This window comes from Neofelis nebulosa, chromosome 8, assembly GCF_028018385.1.
Source record: "Neofelis nebulosa isolate mNeoNeb1 chromosome 8, mNeoNeb1.pri, whole genome shotgun sequence".
NCBI lineage: Eukaryota > Metazoa > Chordata > Mammalia > Carnivora > Felidae > Neofelis > Neofelis nebulosa.
Genome location: NC_080789.1, coordinates 122,955,902 through 122,982,010, shown reverse-complemented (window position 1 = coordinate 122,982,010; position 26,109 = coordinate 122,955,902). Strand labels below are relative to the sequence as shown.

At 41.0% G+C, this 26,109-nt stretch overlaps 1 protein-coding gene and 1 pseudogene across 17 annotated transcripts in view; one reads left to right on the top strand and one right to left on the bottom strand.

Annotated features, from left to right (window-relative positions):
• Positions 1-1,603: 1,603 nt before the first annotated feature.
• MLLT10 (MLLT10 histone lysine methyltransferase DOT1L cofactor) overlaps positions 1,604-26,109 on the top strand; it is a 237,435-nt gene continuing 212,929 nt past the window's right edge. For 13 of the 17 annotated variants that reach the window (XM_058681737.1, XM_058681747.1, XM_058681746.1 and 10 more), the window contains exons 1-3: positions 1,891-2,010; positions 2,152-2,311; positions 5,798-5,877. In XM_058681737.1, coding sequence (XP_058537720.1) covers positions 2,152-2,311; positions 5,798-5,877 — 240 coding nt within the window. In that variant the 5' untranslated portion in view covers positions 1,891-2,010. The other 4 variants (XM_058681732.1, XM_058681731.1, XM_058681739.1 and 1 more) reach the window with 4 other exon arrangements.
• LOC131484242 (U2 spliceosomal RNA) lies at positions 22,960-23,049 on the bottom strand (annotated as a pseudogene).

Below are 26,109 nucleotides of genomic sequence, written 5' to 3'. Positions count from 1 at the left end.
GTGTTGCCATACCCCTCAAAAGAATTTGCATTGTATAGGTATGTAATCTTTTAGTCATGTTTTCTTAATGAACTAATAGCTAAAAGAGAATTCTCATTTTTATGTGTCTCTTTAGTGTACATTTTCCCTTAAACTTTTAGTTGATTTCCATTACTGTAGATATCTCACTTAGCTTTAAAATGTTTGAATATACTTGCTAACATATGCTTGCATTGTATTGTATCTATTGTAGTTCTTAAGTAGATTTCTAGCAATTAATTTGAAATGGAAAAAACAGCCATGCTACCATTTTTTTTTTCCTTTCTGAGAACATTTGGAATGCTTTTAAAGATAAAACCAATCATCTTTTGGTGACTAAGAGAACTTAGGTTCCTTCATCCTTTATCATTGAATAACTACATTTTCCAGATCTTTACATTATATTGCTAATTCCTGATGAACAACCATTTTGTACCTGCAAGTTATTAACCAAAGCCATGAATTCACCTTGTTAAGTATGCCTGTCATTTTAACAATCTATATTCCTATTCATGATAAATTTTCATAATTAGACACTTTTTGTCTAAAATCAATCTTGGGCTTACATGGATACATAGGGGATAGGGCAACAGTGGAAGATTTTACAGCTCAAAACTGCGTAGTATCTGGCTAATTACTCTATTCAGATAGGCCTAATCCATTTCTTATTTGTATGTGAAGAGCGAGCTCCCATCTTTCTGCCACTTAAATCACCTTGAAAAAACAGAAAAGTGACCTTAAATTTTCAAGAGTAAATCTGGAGTACAGAGTCAGATCAGAGAAATCCTCAAACAAAACTGGGCTCCCCTCTCTCATGGTGTTATCATTTGGTGACCGACTAGAACTTGGGTTCCTTCATCCTTTGGTATCACATTACGGCATTTTCCAGGTCATCACTTTATATTGCTAATTCCTGATTAACAACCATTTGTTCTTCTAACAGCAAGCTAAAGGTAGCCTTGGTGTTCCCTCTTTGAGTATTACCCTAACCCAGGCTTTTGACCTTCAGTGTGTGATGCACTTTCATTTGTCACTGGGGCCAATGTGGTGTGTAAACGGGCTGCGGATCTGGTGGCACTTCCACTGCGTGAACTTTGGGTAGAGTCCAGGATGTGAATTTAATGGGTGGAGAAGCTGCGGCAGCACTGTGAAGTTAGCGCGGCCAACTGCAGGAAGCCATGCTTCACTGCACCCTTCATGGAAGCTGGCATACTTGCCCTACCCCTTGTTACCCACGGGCCAGCTCTTGAGGAAAAGGCCCGCAGGTAGGTTCTCAAAGCAGAGAGGTGCCCCGGGGAAGTCAGTCCCCTCTGGCTCCTCCGATTAAAAAAAAACAACAACAAAAAACAACAAACCCTCCCTCCGGGTCTTCAGCATCCTCCTCCCCTCCCTCCCTCTGAGGCCCCTTCCAGACGTGCACGCTCAGCCCGCGCGACCGGCGCGGCGCTGCAGACGGCGGCCCCAACGTCCCCGCCCCCGCGTGCGCGCCCCCGCGTCCTCTCGTTGGCTCGTTCCGGCCTCAGCGCGCCGCCGGCTCCACTCACCACCCCCTCCCCCCCACCCCCCCCCAGCACACCTCGGCGGCTGCGAGCCGCGCGGGGGAGGGGTAGGGGCCGGGAGGTAGGCCGGGGCTGCGGGCCGGACGCGGCGGCGCGCACGCAGGCCTTGCCTCTCTCGGGCCTTCTCCCTCACGCCGGCCGCAGGGCGGGCGCGCACGCCGAGTGACGCTCGGAGGAGGAAGCGCAGCCCCCTTCCCCTCCCTGGCTGCCCCTGCCCCAGCGGGAGCCCCCCCAGTGCGCCTGTGCGGAGGCCTACTTGATTATGTGTGCCCTCTCCGGGCTCCAGCGTTAGCGGCCGGGTGGAGGTGGGGAGGGAAGAAGACGAGGAGGAGGAGGAGGCGGAGGAGGCGGTGGAGGGGAGGTGGGGGGAGTCAGCAAGGACATGGCTCCTGACTCCTGTGCGGAACGTGAGTGACTGAGCGGCAAAGCCCGAGTGAGCGAGCGGCCGAGCGGCGGGCGGGGGCCGGGGACGTAGGGAAGGGAGCGGGGACGCGGGTGGCTGTGTGGTGGTGGTGGGGGGAAGCGCTAATTGGCTTGCATGTGTTTTTTAATGGTCCCCCCAACTCCCTCTTAGATGGTCTCTAGCGACCGGCCCGTGTCACTGGAGGACGAGGTCTCCCATAGTATGAAGGAGATGATTGGAGGCTGTTGCGTTTGCTCAGACGAGAGAGGCTGGGCCGAGAACCCGCTGGTTTATTGCGACGGGCACGGCTGCAGCGTCGCGGTGCATCAAGGTAAACACCCAACCGCCCGCCGGGCCGAACCCGGCCTGCTCCCAACCGTCACCGCTTCCCCCACCTTGGCAGCAACTGCCAGTTCTTCTACCGCCCCTCCCCCCGCCCCGCCCCCGCCCCCGCCCCCGCCTCGTTCCGCGGCCCGGGATTGACTCCGAGGGTCCGCAGCGGGGCGGAGGGGGTGTGGGCTGTGCATGTGGGAGAAAGTGCGTGTGGCCTGGGCTGTCATGTGATTCTGCGCTCACTCTCTCAAGTGTCATTTGGCCGCCGCCTGCGCCCGGAGCCGTGGGGCTGGAGACTTTCCGAGGCGGTGGTTGGAGGCGAGGGGGTGGGGTGGGGGGGTGCGGGGCCGCGGCCTGCGCCCCGGGGGCGGCGGCAGGACCGAGTGTGCGCCCTTCGGTGGTGTCGCGGTGGCCGTGGGTTTGGGTTTGGGAACGTGGAGGCCCCTCCCCCTTCACTGGCTGCTCCTGTCTGCCGCAGTGTGTCTGGAGACTTCCTGTGGCATGGAGTCGGGCTCGGGAATGCCACTCGCTGCGCCTGGGCGGGTCGCGGAGGCAGAGGGGTGGCCTTGGCGCTTTAGATTAGGGAGGGAAGGCGCCACTGCTGCACCCCCAAGCTTTCTGGCGGAGACCCTGCCCTGCTGCTGCGGACTGGGAGCTTCCTGCGTAGAAGACGGTGGCCTTCCGCCGTCGCCGTCGTGTGCTGCAGGAGTGGCTTGGCTGAGCTGCCCTAGGCTGGTGGATAAGGCTGTTCAGTGGCTGTATCTGGCCACTTCCTCAGCTAAAGTGACTGGAGAGAAGAGGAGGTGGTGGTGCGGCCAGTGACTTGGGGAGCATCTTAGCTTATTTCTGGGTGTTTCCATTCGGTGAGTTTTTTTGGATATTACAAAAAAGGCGAGGGCACTTAGGGAGTTTTCTGGCCATTGAAGTTTCTGACTTTTCCCGTATCTTGTGGTAAGGAAACAACCTAGATAATTTTTGGGTGTCTGTTACACATACTGTCCCTGTTACCAATCCGCCCCGCTTCCCATTTCTGTATTTGGCCGAGTGGTGTTGCTATTTAGTAGTATATGGAAAGGATACTACCCAATGAGACAAAGTATGAAACATAAGAGGTTGAAGTGCATTCTTCGTAGAATGAAATCTCAGAATGGGGAAGGGAGACTTAGGAGATAGTGAATTAATTACTGGAGTGCAGTCAGTTTTAACGAAAACTTAATTGCACATCTTCCGTTTAAACTTTTTTGTTTTTTGTTTTTTTTTGAGAGAGAGGGAGTGAACAGGTAAGGGGCAGAAAGAGGGAGGGAGAGAGAAGTTCAAGCAGGCTCCACACCATCAGGACAGAGACTGATTTGGGTTTGAACCCAGGAACCACGGGGTCATGACCTGGGTGGAAACCAAGAGTTGGGCCTTTAACCACCCTGTCGAACCTTTGACCCACCCAGGCGACCTGCGCACCTTCCTTTTTTAAGGAGTGGAAACAATATGTGTTGAAACCTATATACTGTTTTTAAAGTTTTAGAAATGGTGTATAGCATTTCCATCACAGTGTTCATTCGCATTTGTGGATGTATTTCTTATGAATTGGATTCTCAATTATGAAGTTTTAATAAGTAATGTCATCTCCCAATACAGAAGACATTCATTTAAGCATAAATTTTCTTGTCCGGAAGTAGTACTTATGAATTAAAATGTAAGTTTTTGGATATTCATGCAGTGTTTCTTGACCGAATGTTTTTACACTGATATATTTACGAATTTTAAAAGGAATTTCAAGTTTAGCTTTTGGGAGCTTTAAAAATTTGTGTTGATTTTGTATTCTTTGAGTGTTTTCCAATATTTAAGATATTTTCAAGCTTCCTGTGAGCAAGTTCATGTGAGAATGTCAGTTGGATATTAGTGTTCTAGGTTTTTGGGAAAATTTCAATTCCTAGTTAAATACCAATAAAAATTTTTTTTTTTAAATAGAGTGTGATTTACATATACTCAGATCACTTGTTGGAACATTCACATCATATATTTAGAAATAAATATGCACTTTTTAAAAAAAGATTTTTAAGCTTTATTTTTGAGAGAGAGAGAGAGAGAAACAGTGTGAGCGGGGAAGAAACAGAGAGAGACACAGAATCCAAAACAGGCTCCAGGCTCTGAGCTGTCAGCACAGAGCCCAAAGTGGGGCCTAAACCCACAAACCACGAGATCATGACCTGAGCCGAAGTTGGACGCTTAACCGACTGAGCCACCCAGGTGCCCCAATAAATACACACTTTTTAAAGTAATGGCTTTGAGATGTGATTTACCTACCAAATAATTTACCCACTTAAAACGTACAATTCACTGGTTTTAGTACATTTAGAGTTTTGCATTTATTGCCACAGACTCCGTTTTAGAACATTTTCATCAACCTAACAAGAAAACCGTGGACTGTTAGCAGTTACTGTCCTTTTTTTCCCACCACCTCCCCAACTCCCCTAGACAACCACTAGTGTACTTTCTATTGATTTGCCTTTTCCGTTTTATACAAATGGAATCATTTCACGCTTAACATTACATTTCATTTTCTTTTCTGCAATACTTGTTGCTCATTTTGACAGGTGATTTAGAAGTATTTTCATTAGCCTTACCTAAAATGCTTTCTATTTAAACTGTAGGATACAGGAATGAATTAATGAGTTTCTTAGTAATTCTTTGTAAAGAATCTATGTGTTAATTTTTCCTTGATATTCTTTCTATCATAAAAGAATAAACAATTTTTTTAGGTTTATTTATTTTGAGAGAGAGGGAGAGAGAGTGTGAGAAAGTGAGCAGGGAAGGGGCAGAGAGAGAATCCCAAGCAGGCCCCCCAGTGTCAGTGTGGAACTGGAGAGGGTGTGTGTGTGTGTGGGAGGGGAGGTGGGGTGGGGGTGGACCCAGCTTGAAATCAGGAGTTGGATGCTTAACCAACTGAGCCACCCAGCTCCCCAAATAAGTACCCTTTGTAATGCTTATACTTATTTATTTATTTATTTATTTTTTTTTTTAATTTTTTTTTCATCATTTTTTAATTTATTTTTGGGACAGAGAGAGACAGAGCATGAACGGGGGAGGGGCAGAGAGAGAGGGAGACACGGAATCGGAAACAGGCTCCAGGCTCCGAGCCATCAGCCCAGAGCCTGATGCGGGGCTCGAACTCACGGACCGCGAGATCGTGACCTGGCTGAAGTCGGACGCTTAACCGACTGCGCCACCCAGGCGCCCCATATACTTATTTAAATCAAGTAACAAAAGGCTGGTCCTTTAACATTTTTATTAAAATGTCATACAGGTTTTATTAGGTGGTGGTAATATATATGTGGTAAATAAAAATATAAACTTTTAATTCTTTACAAAGAAGGTGTTTTGTGTGAAGTCTGAGAGGTAATTATTTTAAGAGGGATTTGAAAGGGTATTTAATTTTCTGTAATTCTTTAAATTTTAATATATCTTAAAATATTTTATTTCCCAATAGCTTGCTATGGCATTGTTCAAGTACCCACTGGACCATGGTTTTGCAGGAAATGTGAATCTCAGGAGAGAGCAGCCAGAGTGGTAAGAACTGTTTTATCAAAAACATTAAAATACTTCAGTGAGTAGCTTAGGATGCTACACACTTATGTTTCAGTTTGAAAGGTTTTCAGTCTTGTTCAAATTTGAATTTGGGCCAGATATCAACTTAACTGTTTTAAACCAAATTTACAAACTCTGAAAAAAACAAATTGAGCCGCATAACTCTATGTTGAACAGATAAAACATAAAGTTGTAGCTGGGCTTTAGCCCTTTTTACTGGTTTGAAGGGTTAAATTAGTTAATCATTAGTGAGAATATGATGGCAGTAGAACATAAGGAAGTTAAGCTGATAATTCTGCTGGGGTCTGTTTAATGAGTAAAAAAAACACATTAGAGTTTAACCACTCATTTTTACTGCATTGCACATGTATATTTTAACTTTGAATGTTCAATATTTTCAGACATTTAGTCTCTTTGGCAAAGCAACATAAGAATCTTCCTCTTTCACATGGCTGGCTACCTTCTTTCTGAACACTTTTGTAAACTTCTTGTAATCATAAGGGAGATATGTTTATTCTGTGTGGCCCAAGGCATTTTTTACAATTGAGCTTCTGGAAATATTAGGGAGAAATAAACTTAATTTTCATCAATCATATAAAAGTATTACTGTTTGCTATGCGATAGCTCCTTTTTGGTGTTGACTAGAGAATTTGACAGAAGGTAGAAAACAAACATTTCGGCTTTTCTACCTACATGAGTAGCATGGAAACTTTTTATTTTTGCCTAGGCAATTCTTGATTAGAAGTCATAGCTGAGTAGCCTATTTAGGACTGTGAAACTCAGAGCATTCTTCTGTTCATATGTTTTGTTTGTGTGTGAGAATACACTATAGCAGAATTATAGCTTATTCTAGCATTACAATGGTTGGAATTAGCAAGTAGGGGATGGAATCAGTCATATAAGTTTTAGGATTTGATGTATGCATAGGTCTCCTTTTTGGTTTTTGTTCCTCTTTGTAGCATTTTATAGTTTTGGGGTTGATGGCTCACCAAGCAAAGGAAGTTATGTTTTAACTCATTAGTAAACATTGATAGTAGGTGAGGCTATTCCAGAGGGTGTCACAGTGGATTCAAGGCCAGAGGAAGATTAGAAAATAGGAAGGCAGATAATGAGAGAGGATAAAGAGCTCTGTCAATGGGGAGTAGTAGAATGCCAAAATTATTTGCCTTAAATGCCACTTGTTGCCTGTTTTTATTCCTTTATTCTCTGAGGGCATGGTTAAGATATCAAGGTGAATTGAGGTAGTTACCTTACAAGGCATATTGAAGAACACATTTTATTTTAGTGTTATTCGGTAGGATGTGGGGGCCATTCGAGGTTTTAAAGAAGAGGCACAACTTCCTTTAATTTCCTGTAGTGTACAGTTATAAAAGATAAGGTCCTTTGTAAAAACAAAAACTCATTCTAAGCTTAAATAGGCAGAGATAGGTCATCTTATTGTTTATTTTAAGGTTTTATCTTTAACTTATCTGTACACCCAACATGGGGCTTGAATCCACAACTGGGGATCAAGAGTCACATGCTCTAGTGACTGAGCCACAAGGGCATTTTAATGTTTATTAAATTTAATTGTTTAATGTTTATAAAAATTTGATTATGTAAATTAAATTTTGAGAGAGAGAAAGAGAGACAGAGTATAAGCAGGGGAGGGGCAGAGGGAAACACAGAATCCGAAGTAGGCTCCAGGCTCTGAGCTCAGCACAGAGCCCAAGGCGGGGCTCGAACCCACGAACCTCCAGATCAGACCCTTAAGCGACTGAGCCACCCAGGTGCCCCATCCACAAGGACATTTTAATGTGAGGATAGAGGAGCCAAGAAGCCTAACGTGGAAATGTATCCGTTACTTAGGGAATTAAATTAGTCTTTTTTTTTTTTTTTAAAGTAAATCCTTCCCTTTCAGTAATTACATTATTACTTTGCTTATTTATTTATTTTTAAAATAATCTCTACCCCCACGGTGGGGCTCAAACTCAGGACCTCAAGATCAAGAGTCATATATGCTTTGAGCCAGGCAGGCACCCCAAGAATTGAATTAGTCTTTTTTTTTTTACGTTTATTTATTTTTGAGACAGAGAGAGACAGAGCATGAAGGGGGGAGGGGCAGAGAGAGAGGGAGACACAGAATCGGAAGCAGGCTCCAGGCTCCGAGCCATCAGCCCAGAGCCCCGATGCGGGGCTCGACCTCATGGACTGCGAGATCGTGACCTGAGCTGAAGTTGGACGCTCAACCGACTGAGCCACCCAGGCGCCCCGAATTAGTCTTTATTTTATTTTATTTTAATTTTTATTTATGTATTAAAAAATTTTTTTTTTCAACATTTTATTTATTTTTGACAGAGACAGAGACAGAGTGCGAGTGGGGGAGGGGCAGAGAGAGAGGGAGTCACAGAATCCGAAGCAGGCTCCAGGCTCCAAGGTGTCAGCACAGAGGCCGTTGCAGGGCTCGAACTCACAAAACGTGAGGTCATGACCTGAGCCGAAGTCGGATGCTCAACCCACTGAGCCACCCAGGCGCCCTATTTTTATTTTTTTAATGTTTATTTTTGAGAGAGAGAGTGAGCACGCACACGCTCTCACGCCAGTGTGGGAGGGGCAGAGAGAGACAGGGAGACAGGGAGTCTGGATCAGGCTCTGCACTGCCAGCGCAAAGTCTGACATGGGGCTCAAACAAACTGTGAGATCATGACCTGAGCTGAAGTTGGATGCTCAACCAACCAAGCCACCCAGATGCCCATATTTATTTGTTTATTTATTTATTTTTATTTATGAAAAAAATATTTCTTTTAATGTTTGTTTTTGAGAGCGAGAGAGAGAGAGACCGCGATAGCGTGTGAATGGGGGAGGGGCAGAGAGGGGGGCAGTGGGAAACAGAATCTGAAGCAGGCTCTAGGCTCTGGGCGCTCAGCACAGAGCCTGATGTGGGGCTTGAACTGACAAACTGCAAGATAATGACCCCAGCTGAAGTCAGATACTTTATCACTGAGCCACCCACCCAGGTGCCCCTTATTTATTTATTTTAACGTTTATTTATTTTGAGAGAGAGCGTGAGTGTGTGGCACGCAAGTAGGAAAGGGACAGAGAGGAGAGAGAATATCCCAAGGGAGAGAGAGAGAGAGAGAGAGAGAGAGAGAGAGAGAGAGAGGGAGAGAAGAGGAGAGGGGAGAGAGGAGAGAGTATGCTGACAGCTTGGATCCCCACAGACTCTCTCACAGACTGCGAGATCATGACCTGAGCTGAAATCAAGAGTTGGATGCTTAACTGACTGAACCACCCAGGTGCCCCAGATTTGAATTAGTCTTAATCTTATTTTTGCTTTTCTTTGTTTGCTTTATTCTTTTCCTTTCTGCAGGTTTCTCTGCTACTAGCTGTTTACTATCTGTCAGGTACTATGTTAAATGTTCTACAATTATCTGGTTTAATCATCTTATCAAACCTTTGAGGTACTTTGTTCACATTTTATGGGTAAAGACATCATGTTTTTTTTTTTTAATTTTTTAATGTTTATTTATTTCTGAGACAGAGACAGAGCATGAGTGGGGGAGGGGCAGAGAGAGAGGGAGACACAGAATCAGAAGCAGGCTCCAGGCTCTGAGCTGTCGGCACAGAGTCCGACAGGGGGCTCAAACTCACAGACTGAGTGAGATCATGGCCTGAGCCGGAGTCGGATGCTCAACGGACTGAGCCACCCAGGCGCCCCAAGACGTCATGATTTTAAGAGAAATGCGTATCTATTTGGAGGCTGGGCTGTGATTAAGCTCTCAACCATCATGTTCTGTATTGCCTCGTGTGGTGAAAAGTGGCCATACTTCAGCTCCTAATATTTTCTGTTTCCTGTCTCAAGAGACTAAATGTCCATCTGAATCTCCTGTTCCTTTGGGGAGGAAAGAAACTGGGTTGGCTTGGATGAGGTGCCTGACTCTGGACTAGTTAGTCATGGCTAGGCAGTAAGGTTGCTTAAGACACAAGATGTCTGTGGGTTTGAGATAGCTCATTTCTCAGAGAAGAGGGAATTATGAGCTGGTAGTACCTTGGCAGATACTATAGAGTAAAAACCAGAGTAATAAAGTTGTAATTTCACACAAGAAGTTTGGTAGTGGATGGAATGGATTTGAAATGGGAAGTTAGAAACTGAAACACAGGATGATATTACACTAAATATGTGAGACTAGAAGGGGAGGGAGTGGAAAGGAAGGGAGGGAACATTTTAAAGGATGAAATGACACATGGATATTGGGTAAAGGAAAGGGAGTAATCAAAGACAATTCTGAGTACCAAAGTTAATCACTCTGGAATGGTGGTACCGTAAGTAGTCATAGAGTAATGGCAAAAGGAGAGCAAACTTGAAGAATAAAGTTCTGTTTTGGGCATGTTCGTTTTGATGCTGCTGGGCGTTTTCATTGGAAATTTAGGATTAATGTAATGGAGTTAAGTTGGAGTTGTAGCTGCCTAGAAGGAAGACTGGGAACCAAGGACATTTTTTTGTTAGAGAAAAGAAAAATGAAGATGGCTATGGTGAATATCCATCCACACTTGTGGAGGGTGAGAGAACAAGTTACCACGAACGGATCATGAACGTTCAGGAAAGGAGAACCTGCAGTAGAACCTTGCTGTAAGGACCTGAAGGATTGAGAAAAGTTTCTAAGACCACAGTTGTAGTTCCCTGGTTTGGGCAGACCTCTCATTATAGGGTACTGAAGAGAGTAGAGATTGTAGGATTAGACCGAATGTCGAAAAAGTAAGGGAAGAGGAAAGTAAAAGAGTGAGGGAAGGTTTGGATGGTTTTTAAGGGAAACTCTTTGTAGGTAGGCATTCATTGTTCAGAAAAAGCACTTGAATTGCTTATTTATCTCAAGTGAACGTGTATTTTTGCTGAAGATTTTTGATTAGACTTAACACTGTTTACTAACTTCTTGGTGGTTAGAGATTAAGACACTTATTGATGACTGTTTTGTATTTAATGGGTATTTGTTTTTAATTACCACAGGCTGAGGAGACTTACTAGAAATTTTATCTACTTATATAATTTTAATGAGATAAAGAGGATATATTAGGTGATTGTGCAAGAGAGTAAAATGGCCAAAAGCCCATTAGGATTTTACATTATTTAGATATTGCTATTCTAGCTCTAAATGAAAAGATGATTTCTACCGGAGGTGAGATGTAACTTTTTCCTATTCTTCTGCCTCTTTATATTGTATTTATTCCTGGCTTCTTAACATTGTTGGGGAAGAACTACTAGATGGAATGTAAACCCAGAATTTGGGGATTGACCCAGAGTTGCACATTTTTCAGTTTTTGTTTAATGAAGATATATAATGCAAAAGTCCCTATATATCTATAAAACCATCTAAACTATATGCTTAACTGTAGTGTATATTTCTATTTAATTTTATTAAGTAAAATTACATTAGTATATATTTAGTTATCACAAATTGTTATGAATATAGAACATAAATATTCTTCACTCACGATGAACTAATGTTGATTCTTCATATTTGCCTCAACTCTTACCTTCTGAAAAAGAATAATAAAAAAAAATTAACTTGAAATACTTTTGTACTGTCCCCAGTCTGAGTCATCCGTTAACCTTTTAGCGTGTCTTGGGACCAACCTGTCCGTCTGTCTGTTTCTCTCTCTCTTCCTCTCCAGTTTCATTGGGATATAATTGACATATAACATTGTATTAAGGTATACAATGTAATGATTTGATATGTTTATATGTTGTAAAATGATTACCACAGTGAATTTAGTTAACATTCATCACCTAACATAATTACAATTTTCTTTTTCTTTTTCTTTTTTAAGTTTATTTATTTATTTATTTTGTGAGAGAGAGAGACACAGAGAGAGAATCCCAAGCAGGCTCCGTGCTGTCAGCACAGAGCCTGATGTGGGGCTTGATCTCACAAACTGTGAGATCATGATCTGAGCCAAAATTGAGAGTTGGTCGCTTAACCAGCTGAGCCACCCAGGTGCCCCTCTTTTTTTTTTTTTTAAATTATTTTTTAAGTAGGCTTCATGTCCTACTTGCAGCCCGACGTAAGGCTTGAATTCACCATCCTGAGATCATGACCTGAGCTGAGATCAAGAATTGGGTGCTTAACTGACTGAGCCACCAGGTGCCCTGTTTCTTTTCTTTTGACGAGAACCTTTAAGACTTATTCTTGGGATGCCTGCTGGCTCAGTTGGTAGCGCATAGGACTCTTGATCTTAGGGTTATGAGTTCAAGCCCCATGTTTGGGTGTAAAGCTTCCTTAAAAACAAAAAACAACAACTTGAAAAAAATTTACTCTTAGTAACTTTCATATACACAATACAGTCTTGTTAACTATAGTCACCATGCTGTATGTTATGTTTCCAGACCTTATCATAACTGGAAGTTTCTGCCTTTCAACTGTACCTCACCCCTTTTCCCTAACCTCCATCCATTCTCTGTTTCTCTGTTCTCTGTTCTCTGTTTCTATGAGAGTGGTTCTTTTAGATTCCATATGTAAGTTGAGAGGATATAGTACAGACAGTTCTGACTTAGGATTTTTTGACCTTACATGATTGTGAAAGCAGTATATATTCAGTAGAAACTGTATTTCAAGTTTTGTTTTGATCTTCTCCCAGAACAGTGATACATGGTACGATACGCTCGTGATGCTGCTGGGCAGCAACTGTGAGCCTCATCTCCCAGTCAGCTGCCAACTTGATTAGGAGGGCAAATAACCAGTATACTTACAGCCACTCTGTTGTTCATTTTCAGTACAGTATTCAATACATAACACTTTATTATAAAATAGGTTCTGTGTTAGATGATTTTGCCCAACCGCAGGCTAATGTGTGTTCTGAATACATTTAAGGTAGGCTAGGCTAAGCTGTGATGTTTGTAGGTTAGGTGTATTAAATGCATTTGTAGCTTATATCATATTTTCAACTTGTGATAGGTTTATTGGGACATAACACTGTTGTATATTGGGGAAGATTTGTATTTGTCTTTCTCTAATTTGTTTCACTTAGCATAATGCCCTTAAGGTTGATCTGTGTTGTTGCTAACAGCATGATTTCCTTTGTTTTTATGGCTGAATAATATTCCATTGTATGCATACACTACCATCTGTTTTAATACTTATACTACATGTGTATATTCATAAATACCATCTAGTATTATTTTACAGGAATGGTATCATTGTATATGTGTTCTGTAACTTGTGATATAGCTGCATTAATACATACTGATCTAATTCATTCTTTTTATCTGCTTTTTAGTGTTTTGTTATAGAGCCACAGTTTATTTAATTTCCTTATTTTTATGTTTATTTAGTTTTTAAAAGTTTATTTTCGGAAAGAAAGAGCTCATGAGTGGGGGAGGGGCAGAGAGAGGGAGAGAGAGAATCCCAAGCAGGCTCTGCACTGCCAGCACAGAGCCTGATGTGGGGCTTGAACCCATGAATTGTGAGATCATGACCTGAGCTGAAATCAAGAGTTGAATACTTTACTGACTGAGCCACCCAGGTGTGTCCCAAATTGTGTTTTTTTTAAATAGGCGTTTATAATTTAGATATAACATTACTGATGTTTTTGTTTAACCCAGTTTTTTGTTTGCCTTGCTGCTTTATAGTCATTTACTTTTCTTTAAAAAAAAAAATTTTTTTTTATGTTTATTTTTGAGAGAGAGATAGACATACAGAGTATGAGTGGGGGAGTGTCAGAGAGAGGGAGACACAGAATCTGAGGCAGGCTCCGGGCTCTGAGCTGTCAGCACAGAGCCCGACGCGGGGCTTGAACCCATGAGCCATAAGATCATGACCTGAGCTGAAGTTGGACGCTTAACTGACTGAACCACCCTGGCACCCCTCTTTTTAAAATACAGTTCTAGGGTTCAGTGCCTAGTAAGCAGTAAGCAAACTATATTCATCTCTGTCTAAAAATGTTATTATTTTGCTGTCTTATATGCTAGTTTGAATTTTAGAGTAATAATTGTTTTCCTGTAAGTAAAGAATTTATTCTAGTTTGTCTTCTGGTATCTAATTGTGCTAATAGAAAATCTGTTGACAGTATGCTTCTCCTGCTTCAGAGCTGATCAGCTTTTGTTCTGTGGACTCAGTTTTTCTTACATGTTGGCAGATTTTCTGCTCTCTCTTCATATGTCACCTTCCCATTTAATTTTCTTCTGGAACTGTTAATTAAGGTATATGCTTGAGATTCTTGTTCTTTTTTGCTTGTCTTTTAATTTCTTTTTCATCATATTTTCTATCTTATCTCTCTATTGTGGATAATCTCTTTAGCTCTGTCTTGAAATTTATGCATATTGTTAACCCTATGAGTGAATTTCTTGTCTGAGTAAAGTATATGTAGACTTTCTGTTTGTTTTTATGTTTCCATTTGCTTCTTCTTTTTTTATAATATTTTGCTATTATTGCTTTATGGATTATATTCCCTTACTACTTGAACATTTGAAACATGCTTATTTTAGGGGCCCCTGGCTGGGTTGGTCGATGGAGCACATGACTCTTGATCTCAGGAGCACATGACTCTTGATCTCAGGGTCATGAGTTCAAGTCCTACATCGGGCGAAGAGCTTACTTAAAAAAAAAAAAATACTTATTTTAAAACCTCTTAGAGATTTTAGATTTCTCTAAATTAGAATTGTTTGTTAACTCTGGTGGTAGATGTCTTCATTGTAATTTTTGGCTGTGAGCTAATCCTCAGGAGTTGTCTTCCTTGGGATTCCTGTTCCTCTAGGAACACAGTGAAGATGTTACTATGGAAAGTGTTTGCATTTGCTCCGTCTCTGAAGAACACTGTGTGACCTTACCAAAGACCAGGTTCTAGTGGCTTCTATAGATTAGGAATTTACAGATTTACAGATTCTTTCATTTAAAAGGAGTTCAAAAGGCCTTTTAAAACTTTTATGACAGCTCTTGTGACATCATTTGGGATCAGGCTTTTTTTGTCCTCCTACTATACCAACCTTAGCACATGGTTTTTGTTTTCAGGGTTGTCCCACAGTCAGAGAGAGGATGGCAGCTTAAACAGTCATTGTGACTGTGGAAAGAAGTTCTAGGCAGAAGGGGGGTGCAAAATGAAAATTGATTTTCCGCCCAGCTGACTGATTCTCTTAAGTTTTCTTGAAGCCCCAGGCAAGAGATTATGCTTAATTTTACTGGCTTTGAATTGTTATAATTCAAAATATGGGTCAGTTGGAGAACTAAATACAATTGGAGTTTTGTTACTAGGGAAGATCTGGAGAATGGCTTTGGGGTTGGTAACAGCAGACTGTTAGAGTTTGCCTACTGGATGGAGTTCATTGCTCCAGACTGATTTTTGTTTCTTGATTTGGATTGCAGTTCTATCTATCTATCTATCTATCTATCTATCTATCTATTTATAAATAATTTATTTATTTTGAGAGAGATCATGAGCAGGGGAGGGGTGGAGAGATAGGAAAAGAGAGAATTCCAAGCAGGCTCCACCCTCAGCCCAGAGCCCAGCACAAGGCTTGAACCCATGAACCATGAGATCATGTCCTGACCTGAAACCAAGAGTTGGACGCTTAACTGAGCCACCCAGGCACCCCTGGTTTGGTTTTTTTTTTTAATGTTTATATATATTTTTGAGAGCATGCATGCAGAGGTGGATGGGGGAGGGGCAGAGAGAGGGAGATAATCCCAAGCAGGCTCCCTGCTGTCAGTGCAGAGTGAGAGGTGGGGCTCAGTCTCCCTAACCAAACTCCGTGACCTAAGCTGAAATCGTGAGTCTGCCCCCAGGTGTCCCAGGACCCTTTAGATAATGGATTTTGGGCCCCACTCTCTCTCAACATAGGTTTGAGTTTCCAGTTTTTCTAGAGTGACTCCTCACGTCCAGAACAGACATCTTCAGTGCAGCATCTCTAGTCTTACTGGTCTAGGCCATGTTTTTCTAGGATAGATTTCCCCTCTGGTTGTGGGATAGGCACTTAACAACTCCTGTCCTCATGCAGGGAACCCAGTTAGAACTTTTTTTTTTTTTTTTTTTTTAACGTGTCTAGGGTCTATGCGGGTGTCATAGTCCACCCCAGTCTCTAGGGTGTATGTATTATATATTAGATCTGATATTTTCATTAAGTGCCTCACCTTCAACTGATGTTTATTCTTTTAACTTTTCTTTTTTATTTCTGCCACTTGGAGATTTACCATGATATATACATAATTGAAAATTGTTTTCAAATTTATCTTTGATTTCTTTTTTTTTTCAATTTACCTTTGATTCCCGAGTGCAAGAAGGCAGTTAAAATTTCATATATAACTTTCTCCCTTTTATTTCTGTACAAGCAGTTTAGTTTGTATACTTTAAATAGAGTGCCTTCTGAATTGGGGCGCCTGGGTGGGTGGCTCAGTCGGTTGAGCATCTGACTTTGGCTCAGGTCATGGAGCCTGCTTCAGATTCTGTGTCTCTCTCTGCCCCTCCCCAACTCGTGCCTGGTCTTTCTCGCTCTCAAAAATAAACAAACATTGGGGCACCTGGGTGGCTCAGTCGGTTAAGTGTCTGACTTTGGCTCAGTCATGATCTCACAGTTCGTGGGTTCAAGCTCTGTGTCGGGCTCTGTACCGACAGCTTAGAGCCTGGAGCCTGCTTTGGTTTCTGTGTCTGCCTCTCTCTGCCCCTCCCATACTTGCACTCTGTCTCTTTCAAAAATAAATAAACATTAAAAAAAAAATGCCTTCAGAGTTAAATATTTGCTACCATTTTTTTCTTATTGCTGATTCATATCTAATATTTGCCTTTAAATTTCTCATAGTACATTAAGTTCTTACAGCTTTGAAAGAGGTGCTTTTAGAAAGTTAACAGATTTAGTGCTAACCACCATAGATAAAATGTAGTAAGTGGCCAATTTCTCTGGTCTCTCTTGAATTCTTTTACTGTGAGAAGAGCCTAACCTAATGGCTGATATGAAGTAGGTGCTTAATACTTGTTTGTATTAACAAGTGTAACTCTCACCTGTGTAACTAGTGAGAGAAAGGAAATTGATACCTTGCCCAGCATATGGCACCTATTTATTCCCTTTTTTTTGGATTTAATTTTTATGCTTACCAGAGCGATAAATGCACATAGTCTAAGTCTGGTATTACCAAAAACTTTTCTCACTCAAACAAAACAGTACCTGCTGCTTTACCCTTGAACCCTCATCTCATTACCAGAAGCAACCTCTTTTGGCCGTTCCTTCTGGTACTTACTTGTATGTTTCTGAAAGGAATGTGTAAGCAGCTATTGTTTATTTTATTTACAGAATTTTAAATGTTTATTTATTTTGAGAGAGAGGAAGAGAGATTTAGAGCGCGAGCAGGGGAGGGGCAGAGAGAAGGAGAGAGGACCCCAAGCTCACTCTGCACTGTCAGCTCGGAATCTGACTTGGGGGCTCCAACTCATGAACCATGAGATCATGACCTGAGGTGAAATCAAGAGTTGGACGCTTAACCAGCTGAGCCATCCAGGTGCCCCACAGCTATTGCTTTTTAAAGTTTATTTTTGTTGAGTAAGCTCTGCACCCCAGCTGCACCCAACTCCTGAGATCGAGAGTTGCATGCTCCACTGACTGAGCCAGCCAGGCACCCCCATAAGCAGCTGTTCTTGACATATCAATTTTAGTAGTTGCCTTTCAGTATATCACAGATTTTTGTTAAATCAGTAGTGTTGAACAGTAATATTTACATTATTATGACTACTTAAATATTTTGTTCATTTTTGAGCCAAAAGTATACTGATTTTTTTTTTATTAATTTCATTTCCTTGGTATTAATAATCATCTTGTATTTTAAGTTTCCTTGTATTCTTTATTTAAGGCTAAATTTTTTCCCTCTGTTTCTTCTTCATATAATCTTCCAAATGGTTAATGAATCAGGTAGTGTATTAGTAAAATTTTCCATGAATTCAATTTTCCTTTTCCTTTTTCTCTCTCTCTCCTCTCCCTCTTTTCCTCCTCCTCTCCATCCTCTTCCTCTCTTCTTCCTCCCCCTTCCCTCTTCCTCCCTCTTCTTTCTCTTTCCCTCCGCCTTCTTTTCTTCTCCCCTTCTTTTCTTTCTCCTTCTGCCTCCTCTTCTCCCTCCTCTTTCACTTTTCACTTTCCTCTTTCCTTTCCTTTTTAAATCAGTAGACCTTCTGGGTACCATCTCCCTGCTGTCATCTGGGCTGGTTTCTCTTTAGGTCTGGATCTTCCCTTCACTATAATCTTGGGAGTTTCTTTGTTTCTTGCTTATTTTGGATTCTGTTTTGTAACACCTCACTTCCCCATTTCTTCATCTCTAATGGTTTATTTTCTTGTTTCGGTGGGCATCTCTAGCAACTTCATAGAAAATGGTGTGTGAGGAATAATTTTTTAAAGGTTTTTCAGGTTTGATAAAATTGTTGGCTTTATCATCTTGATTGATAGTTTGGCTGAATATAGAATTCTTGGTTGGAAATCATTTTCCTTTAGAATTTTGGCAATTTGCTTTTTAGCTTTCATGTTTCTGTTAAGAAATGTTGTAAAGTCCTGATTTCTAATATTTTGTATGTGATTGTTCTCTCTGGATTTAGTATTTTTTTATCCAGGTTATTTCTGATATTTTTCATGGTAGTGTGTTTCTCCTCACTCATTGTATTAGGCAGACAATGGCCCTTTTGATTTGGCAAATCATGTTAGGGAACTTAAGTTTGGTCAATAGTAGAACTTTTAAAAATTATTTCTTTGATGATTTCATCAGTTCTGTTATTTTTTTCAGTATTTTTCTTTATTTTCTTTTTTCTTATTATTTTTAATCAAAAAATTTTTAAAAATTTACATCCAAGTTAGTTAGCATATAGTGCAATAATGATTTCAGGAGTAGATTCCAGTGATTCATTCCCTATGTATAACACCCAGTGCTCATCTCAACAAATGTCTTCCTTAGTGCCCCTTACCCATTTAGCCATCCCCCTACGCACAACCCCTCCAGCAACCCTTAGTTCTCTATATTTAAGAGTCTCTTATTTTTGTCCCCCTTCCTGTTTTTATATTATTTTTGCTTTCCTTCTCATCTGTTTTGTATCTTAAATTCCACATGAGTGAAGTCCTATGATATTTTTCTCTAATTTCGCTTAGCATAATACCCTCTAGTTCCATCCATGTTGTTGCAAATGGCAAGATTTCATTCTTTTTGATTGCCAAGTAATACTCCATTGTATATATATACCACATCTTCTTTATCCATTCATCTGTTGTTGGACATTTGGGCTCTTTCCATACTTTGGCTATTGTCGATAGTGCTGCTGTAAACATTGGGGTGCATATGCCCCTTGGAAACAGCATACCTGTATCCCTTGGATAAATACCTAGTAGTGTAATTGGAAGGTGGTTCTATTTTTAACTTTTTTTTTTCAAATGTTTGTTTATTTTTAAGAGCAAGACAAAGCGATAGCAGTGGGGGGGATGGGCAGTGGGGAAGGCGCAGAGCAAGAGGAAGGCACAGAATCCGAAGTAGGCTCCAGGCTCTGAGCTGTCAGCAAAGAGCCTGAAGAGGGGCTTGAACTAAAAAACCTGAAATCATGACCTGAGCCGCAGTTGGACGCCCAACCAACTGAGCCACCCAGGCGCCACCGCCCTTTTTTTTAAACTTTTTGTGGAACCTCCATACTGTTTTCCAGAGTGGCTGCACCAGTTTGCATTCCTACCAGCAGTGCAAAAGAGATCCTTTTTCTCTGCATCCTTGCCAACATCTGTGGTTGTCTGAGTTGTTAATTTTAGCCGTTCTGACTGGTGTGAGGTGGTATGTCATTGTGGTTTTCATTTGTATTTCCCTGATAATGATGTTGAGTATTTTTAACTTTTTTTTTTTTATTTAGAGAGCATGCGTGTGTGTGCAGGGGTGGTTGGAGGGGCAGAGGGAGAGAGAATTTTAAGCAGGCCCCATGCCCAGTGCAGAGCTGGATGCTGGACTTGATCTCATGACACTGAGATCATGACCTGAGCTGAAATCGAGTTGGACGCCTAGCTGCCTGAGCCACCCAGGCATCCCTGTATGTTTCTTTATTTGGATGTTGGCCTTTTTTTTTTTTAAACATAATTTATTGTCAAATTTGTTTCCATACAACACCCAGTGCTCATCCCAACAAGTGCCCTTCTCAAATCCCATCACTCACTTTCCCCTCTCCCTAGCCCCCATCAACCCTCAGTTTGTTCTCTGTAAGATGTTGGTCATTTTGAACTAATTTTCCAATTTTTAATATTTTGTTTAAGTTTTTTTTTTTGGTTCTACTTTTTTTTTTTTTTTTAATGTTTATTTTTCAGAGAGAGAGAGAGCATGAGCAGGGGAGGGTAGAGAGAAAGGGAGACACAGAATATGAAGGAAATTCCAGGCTCTGAGCTGTCAGCACAGAGCCTGATGTGGGGCTTGAACCCATGAACTTTGAGATCATGATCTGAGCCGAAGTCGGACGCTTAACCGACTGAACCACCCAGGCGCCCCTTTGGTTCTACTTTTTGAGGCAATTCCTTACTTTGTCTTCTGACCCTTCACTTAGATTTTTAAAGTCTATTATGCTTTTCTCTTATGTTCTGTTTTTTATTTTTTATCTTCTGTTTTTATTTCTTGGATGTCTTTATTTCTTTGTTTTTTAGTTGAAGTATAGTTGACATACAAGTTTACATTAGTTTCAGGTGTGCAACATAGTGATTCCACGACTCTCTGTGTTATGCTGTGCTCACCACAAGTGTAGCTGCCATCTGTCACCCTATGGTGCTGTTACACAATCACTGAATATATTCCTTCTGCTGTGCCTTTGTATCCCTGTGACTTATTCCATAACTGGAAGCCTGTATCTCCTACTTCCTCTTCACTCATTTTGCCCATTCCCTCAGGGTCTGTTTTTGCTTATTTTCTTTGTTCTTCATTTGTTTAGATTCCGCATTTATTTTTATTTTTATTTATTTTTAATTTTTGTTTAACGTTTATTTATTTTTGAGACAGAGAGAGACAGAGCATGAACGGGGGAGGGTCAGAGAGGGGGAGACACAGAATCTGAAACAGGCTCCAGGCTCTGAGCCGTCAGCACAGAGCCCGACGCGGGGCTCGAACTCACGGACCGTGAGATCATGACCTGAGCCGAAGTCGGCCGCTCAACCGACTGAGCCACCCAGGCGCCCCTAGATTCCGCATTTAAACAAAATCATATGGTATTTGTCTTTTTCTGACTTATTTTAGTTAGCCTTATATCCTCTAGGGCCATCCTTGTTGCAAATGGCAAGGTCTCATTCTTTTTTTATGGCTCATTCTTTTTCCATGGACACTTGAGTCACTTCTGTTATCTTGGCTATTGTAATACTGCAGTAAACATAAAGGTGTGTGTATGTTTTTGGATTAGTGTTTTCATTTTATTTGGGTAAATTCTCAGTAGTGGAATTACTACGTCATATGGTAATCTATTTTTAATTTTTGAGGAACCTCCATCTGCTTTCCAATGTGGCTGCACCAATTCATACTGCCACCAACAGTGCACGAGGGTTCCCATTACTCCATACATATCCTTGCCAACACTTGTTATTTCTTGTGGTTTTGATACTAGCCATTTTGACTGGTGTAAAATGATTTCTTATTGTGATTTTAATTTACATTTCCTTGATGATGAGTGATGTTGAACATCTTTTATTGTGTTTGTCGTTCAGTCTGTATGTCTTGTTTGGAAGAATGTCTGTTTCAGGTCTTTTGCCCATTTTAAAAAAATATTTTATTTTTAAGTAATGTCTAAACCCAACGTGGGGCTCAAACTCTTGGGATCAAGAGTCACACGCTCCACCAGATGAGCCAGCCAGGTGCCTCAACCTCTGTCCATTTTTAAATTGGATTTTTTGGTGTTAAGTTCTTTTTTTTCATTTAGCATATTTTTTAATTTTTTATTTTTTTAAGTAGGTTCCACACCCAACATGGACCTTGAACTAATGACCCTGAGATTAAGAGTCACATGCTCTTATCGATTAAGCCAGTCAGGCCACCCCCATTCTTTATAGATTTTGCCTATTAATCCCTTATCAAATACATCATTTGCAAATATTTTTTCCCATTCAGTGAGTTGCCTTTTCTTTTCATTTTGTTGAGGGTTTCCTTTGCTGTACCAAAGGGTTTATTTTGATGTTGTCCCAATAATTTTATTTTTGTTTTTTTTTTTTTTCACCCTGCCTAAGGAGACCTACCTAGAAAAATGTTTCTATGGTTGATGTCAAAGATATTACTGTCTATGTTTTAGGAGTTTTCTGGTTTCAGGTCTCAAATTTTGATCTAATCCATTTTGAGTTTATTTTTGTTTGTGACTAAAAAGGGGTCCAGTTTTCTTCTTTTGCATGTAGCCGTCCAGTTTTCCCAGCACCGTTTGTTGAAGAGACTGTCTTTCCTCCATTGTATATTCTTGCCTTCTTTGTTGGAGATTACTTGACCATATAAGCGTCGGGTTATTTTTGAGCTCTCTCTTCTGTTCCACTTATCCGTGTGTCTCTTTTTGTGCTGTTGCATACTGTTTTGATTATTATAGCATTGTAATGTATCTTGAACTCTGGGATTGTGTTACCTCCAGCTTTGGTCTTCTCTCTCAAGATTGCTTTGGCTATTTAGTCTTTTGTGGTTTTCCATACAAATTTTAGTTTTATTCTAGTTCTGTGAAAAATGTTGGTATTTTGATAGGGATTATAGCCTGCTTTGGGTAGGATGGATATTTTAACAATATTGCCTCTTCCATTCCATGAGTATGGAATATCTCTTGAATGTTGTATTTTCCTTCATTGTGAAGGTATTAACCAGGTTTTTTTATTTTTGTTTTGTGTCAGTTTTCTGAAGTTTTCTTCTGCTCCTGGGACTCTCTTCCTCAGAAATTCTTTGTATTGTTGTTTTGGCCTGTCCTGTTAGAGACTTTGCTTAAAAATCTGGTGACTCTTGGGAGTGCTTAGGTGGATCAGTTAGTTAAGCAGCTGACTCTTGAGTTAGGCTGAGGTTATGATCTCAAGGTTGTGTGTGAGATTGAGCCGGGTGTTGGGCTCCACACCCAGCCTGGATCCTGCCTAAGATCTCCATCTTCCACTTTGTCTACCCCTCCCACACTCGTGTGTGCGCACTCTCTCTCTCAGAAAAAATTAATAAAAAAATAAAAGAATTCCTACACTTGATCTTAGCCAAAAGGCTGAGAAGCGATAAAAAATAAATAAAAGAATTCCTTTAAAAAAGTGTGGTGACTCTTAGGCACCTATTTGAGATTGGAAGCTCTGTGTGTGTGGGCAGGGATTGTTGCTGATTGCCTTCATTTTAGGTGATCTAACTGGATTCTTTTATTAGGAGACCACCAGCTGGTTAGTTTATTGAGAGGGAAGTCTTTCATCTGGTTGGGATTGACAGACCTGGTTACCAGTATTCTTTGAGCCAGATGTTTGCTGGAATTTCCTATTTACAATTAGATTTTCAGTTAATTCTTCTTTTTCAGTATGGTACCCCTTTCCTCAGCTGTGCTTGGTATCCTCAAATCCAGATTTCCTCATTTACCCTTTCTGCAGTTTCTGAGGATGGGGGTAGTTGAGAAGTAGATTAGAGGGGAGTTTGGTTGTTTTTCAGTATATCCTGTCTCTCCTTTTTAGCTTCACCTGAACGCATTCTTTTTGGATACATACACCAGCAGTGTGCATGTGTGACTCCTACCCCCTAGTGCCTGGTACCTAAAGTTTCTCCAGTTTCTGGTGCTATGTAGTCTAAGATACATTGCTTTTGGGCTTATCTTATTGCAGCAACCTTTTCTGATTTGTTAAGTCATTTACTCCTTGTCTCCTTTCTAGTTTCCAAAATTTTATAGCTGTTGTCTTCTCTTATGTTCTTTTTCTATTTGTGACTTTATGTCCTTTTACCTCACTTACTGGAGTTCTAGGAAGGAGGGTGGAATTAACTACCTGTGCTCATGATGTGGTCTTTTCCCATTTCTTCCAGGGTCTTGTTTTATGTTTTAGTCTGTCCTTTTTACTTGATTTGTTTCCCCTACTCACTTTACAGACATTTTTGAATCTTCCCATGGATTCTGCTTTCCCTTTACATTTTTCCCTTTTCATTTCTTGTCTTTTCTCTTTCCCTAGCGAGCTTCCTGGAAGAATAAAGCTGTAGTTGATACTTCTGCTTCACCTGTCTAGTATAGTCTAGCCTCTTAGTTGTACATAATGATTGGGATACAACTTTGTTGTCATTTTAAGCAGTTGTGTATGAAATCTGTATTTGCTGTAAGACTCTCATCATGGACCCTTGTCCATTTTGTCTTTTAGTAATCCTTATATAAAAGTTCGTGTACAAGAAATTCTTTTAATAACTTAGCATCAGGAAAAGTGACTCCCTTGAGGATTTGGTATATTTCCTCCTTTTTGATAGCTCTGGTGATGCACATTCTGTTTTTCTTTTTGTTCTGGCTATCAGGCAGCCCAGAACCAAATCTGGTCTTTAGTTACATCAGTTGTATTAATCTGATTATTAGTATGTTTGTTTCTTCCTTCTCCTCCTGTGGGGTTTAGGACTTCACCTCTTATCTCTGTTTCTCTGCGTGTTGATTTCATTCTCTCATACTACAGACTCTCTACTTCATGAGGCTGGAACCATGACTGCTGGCAGCTCTTGGCTCTCATCTTCCCAGCCCCTTCTACCAGAAGAAGGGGCTCTCTTGAAGAATCCTGGGAAGGACTCTGATTGGCCTGTCTTGGATCATGTACCCACCATCCCTGTGGCTGGAGTGGGGAGGGTACTATGAATGGCAACCCTCACTAGAACTACATAGTTGGAGTCAGGGGTAAGAGCAGTTTCCCTGAATCAGGGGGATGACCTTCATACTGGCTTTCAATGTTCATTCTTCTATTTTTTGTTGTTATAATACAGGTTGTTAATGTGTGCACTGCCTCAGATCCTTTTCTGAAAAAAATTTGAGTGTAAAGAAATAAGTGCATAAGATATCACAAACTCCTGTTCATTCACCTTTGATATTATTACATTTGGCTCTAAGTCTGCCGTTGATTATGCTGTTAACTTCAAATGGGCATATCCAACATTTTTTCAGTTTTCATTCTCTTTGATCCACTTGTCAGCATTTAAAACTGATCACTCAGTTGCTCTGTGATCACTAGTGTCATTGTAAAAACCGATCACTCCATTGCAACTCTCTCTTCTCATGACTTTTGGGAAGCTGCTTTCTTCTAACCTCTTTAAACATATTGCCTTTTGGTTTCCTGTTTGGCGTTACTTCCTTCCTTCCTTTAAAATTTAAGTTACATGATTGCTTTTCTGGCTTTGTTTGATTATCTTAACTCTGTGAAAAATTATGATGTATGCTTGGGGATCTAAGTATTAATAATATCACCTGAATAATTTTTTTCTAGTCTTCAGATCCATATTTGCAATTACCTTCTGGATATCTGTATCTAGGTATCCTAGGCATCTTAAATTTGATTTCTCAGGGTGTCTGGGTGGCCCAGTCGGTCAAGTGGCCGACTTCACCTCAGGTCATGATCTTGCAATCTGTGGGTTCGACCCCTGCGTCGGGCTCTGTGCTGATGGCTCAGAGCCTAGAGCCTGCTTCCGACTCTGTGTTTCCCTCTCTCTCTGCCCCTCCCCTGCTTGCTCTCTGTCTCTCTCTCAAAAGTAATAAACATTAAAAAAATTTTTTAAATTTGATTTCTTTACCTCTCTAGTCATTGGCATAATTTAAGCTTTAATTTTTTTTTTGTCTAGAGAATTGCAATAGCTTGAATTAACTTAGTTTTTGGTAAGGTGATACATTGACATGGTTCAAAAATATAAAAAGATAAATAGTGGGGGCACTTGATTGTGTCAGTCCATGGAACATGCGACTCTTGATCTCTTGAGATCATGACCTGAGCTGAAGTTGGATGCTCAACCAACTGAGCCACCCAGGCACCCCTCCTGTAGTGTATCTTAACTGTTGGTGGAGGGAAACTTTTTTTCCCTTGTCCATAGTATTTTTACTATAAGTATTGTATTTCTCACTGACCCCTTTTTAAAATAATTTTTTAAAATGCTTATTTTTTTGGGGGAGGGGAGAGAGAGAGCACTCGTACACGCGTGCACGCGCAACTTGGGGAGGGACAGAGAGAGAGGGAGACGCAGAATCTGAAGCAGGCTCTAGGCTCTGAGCTGTCAACACAGAACCTGATGCCGGGCTTGAACTCATGGACGCCAAGATCATGACCTGAGCTGAAGTCATACACTTAACTGA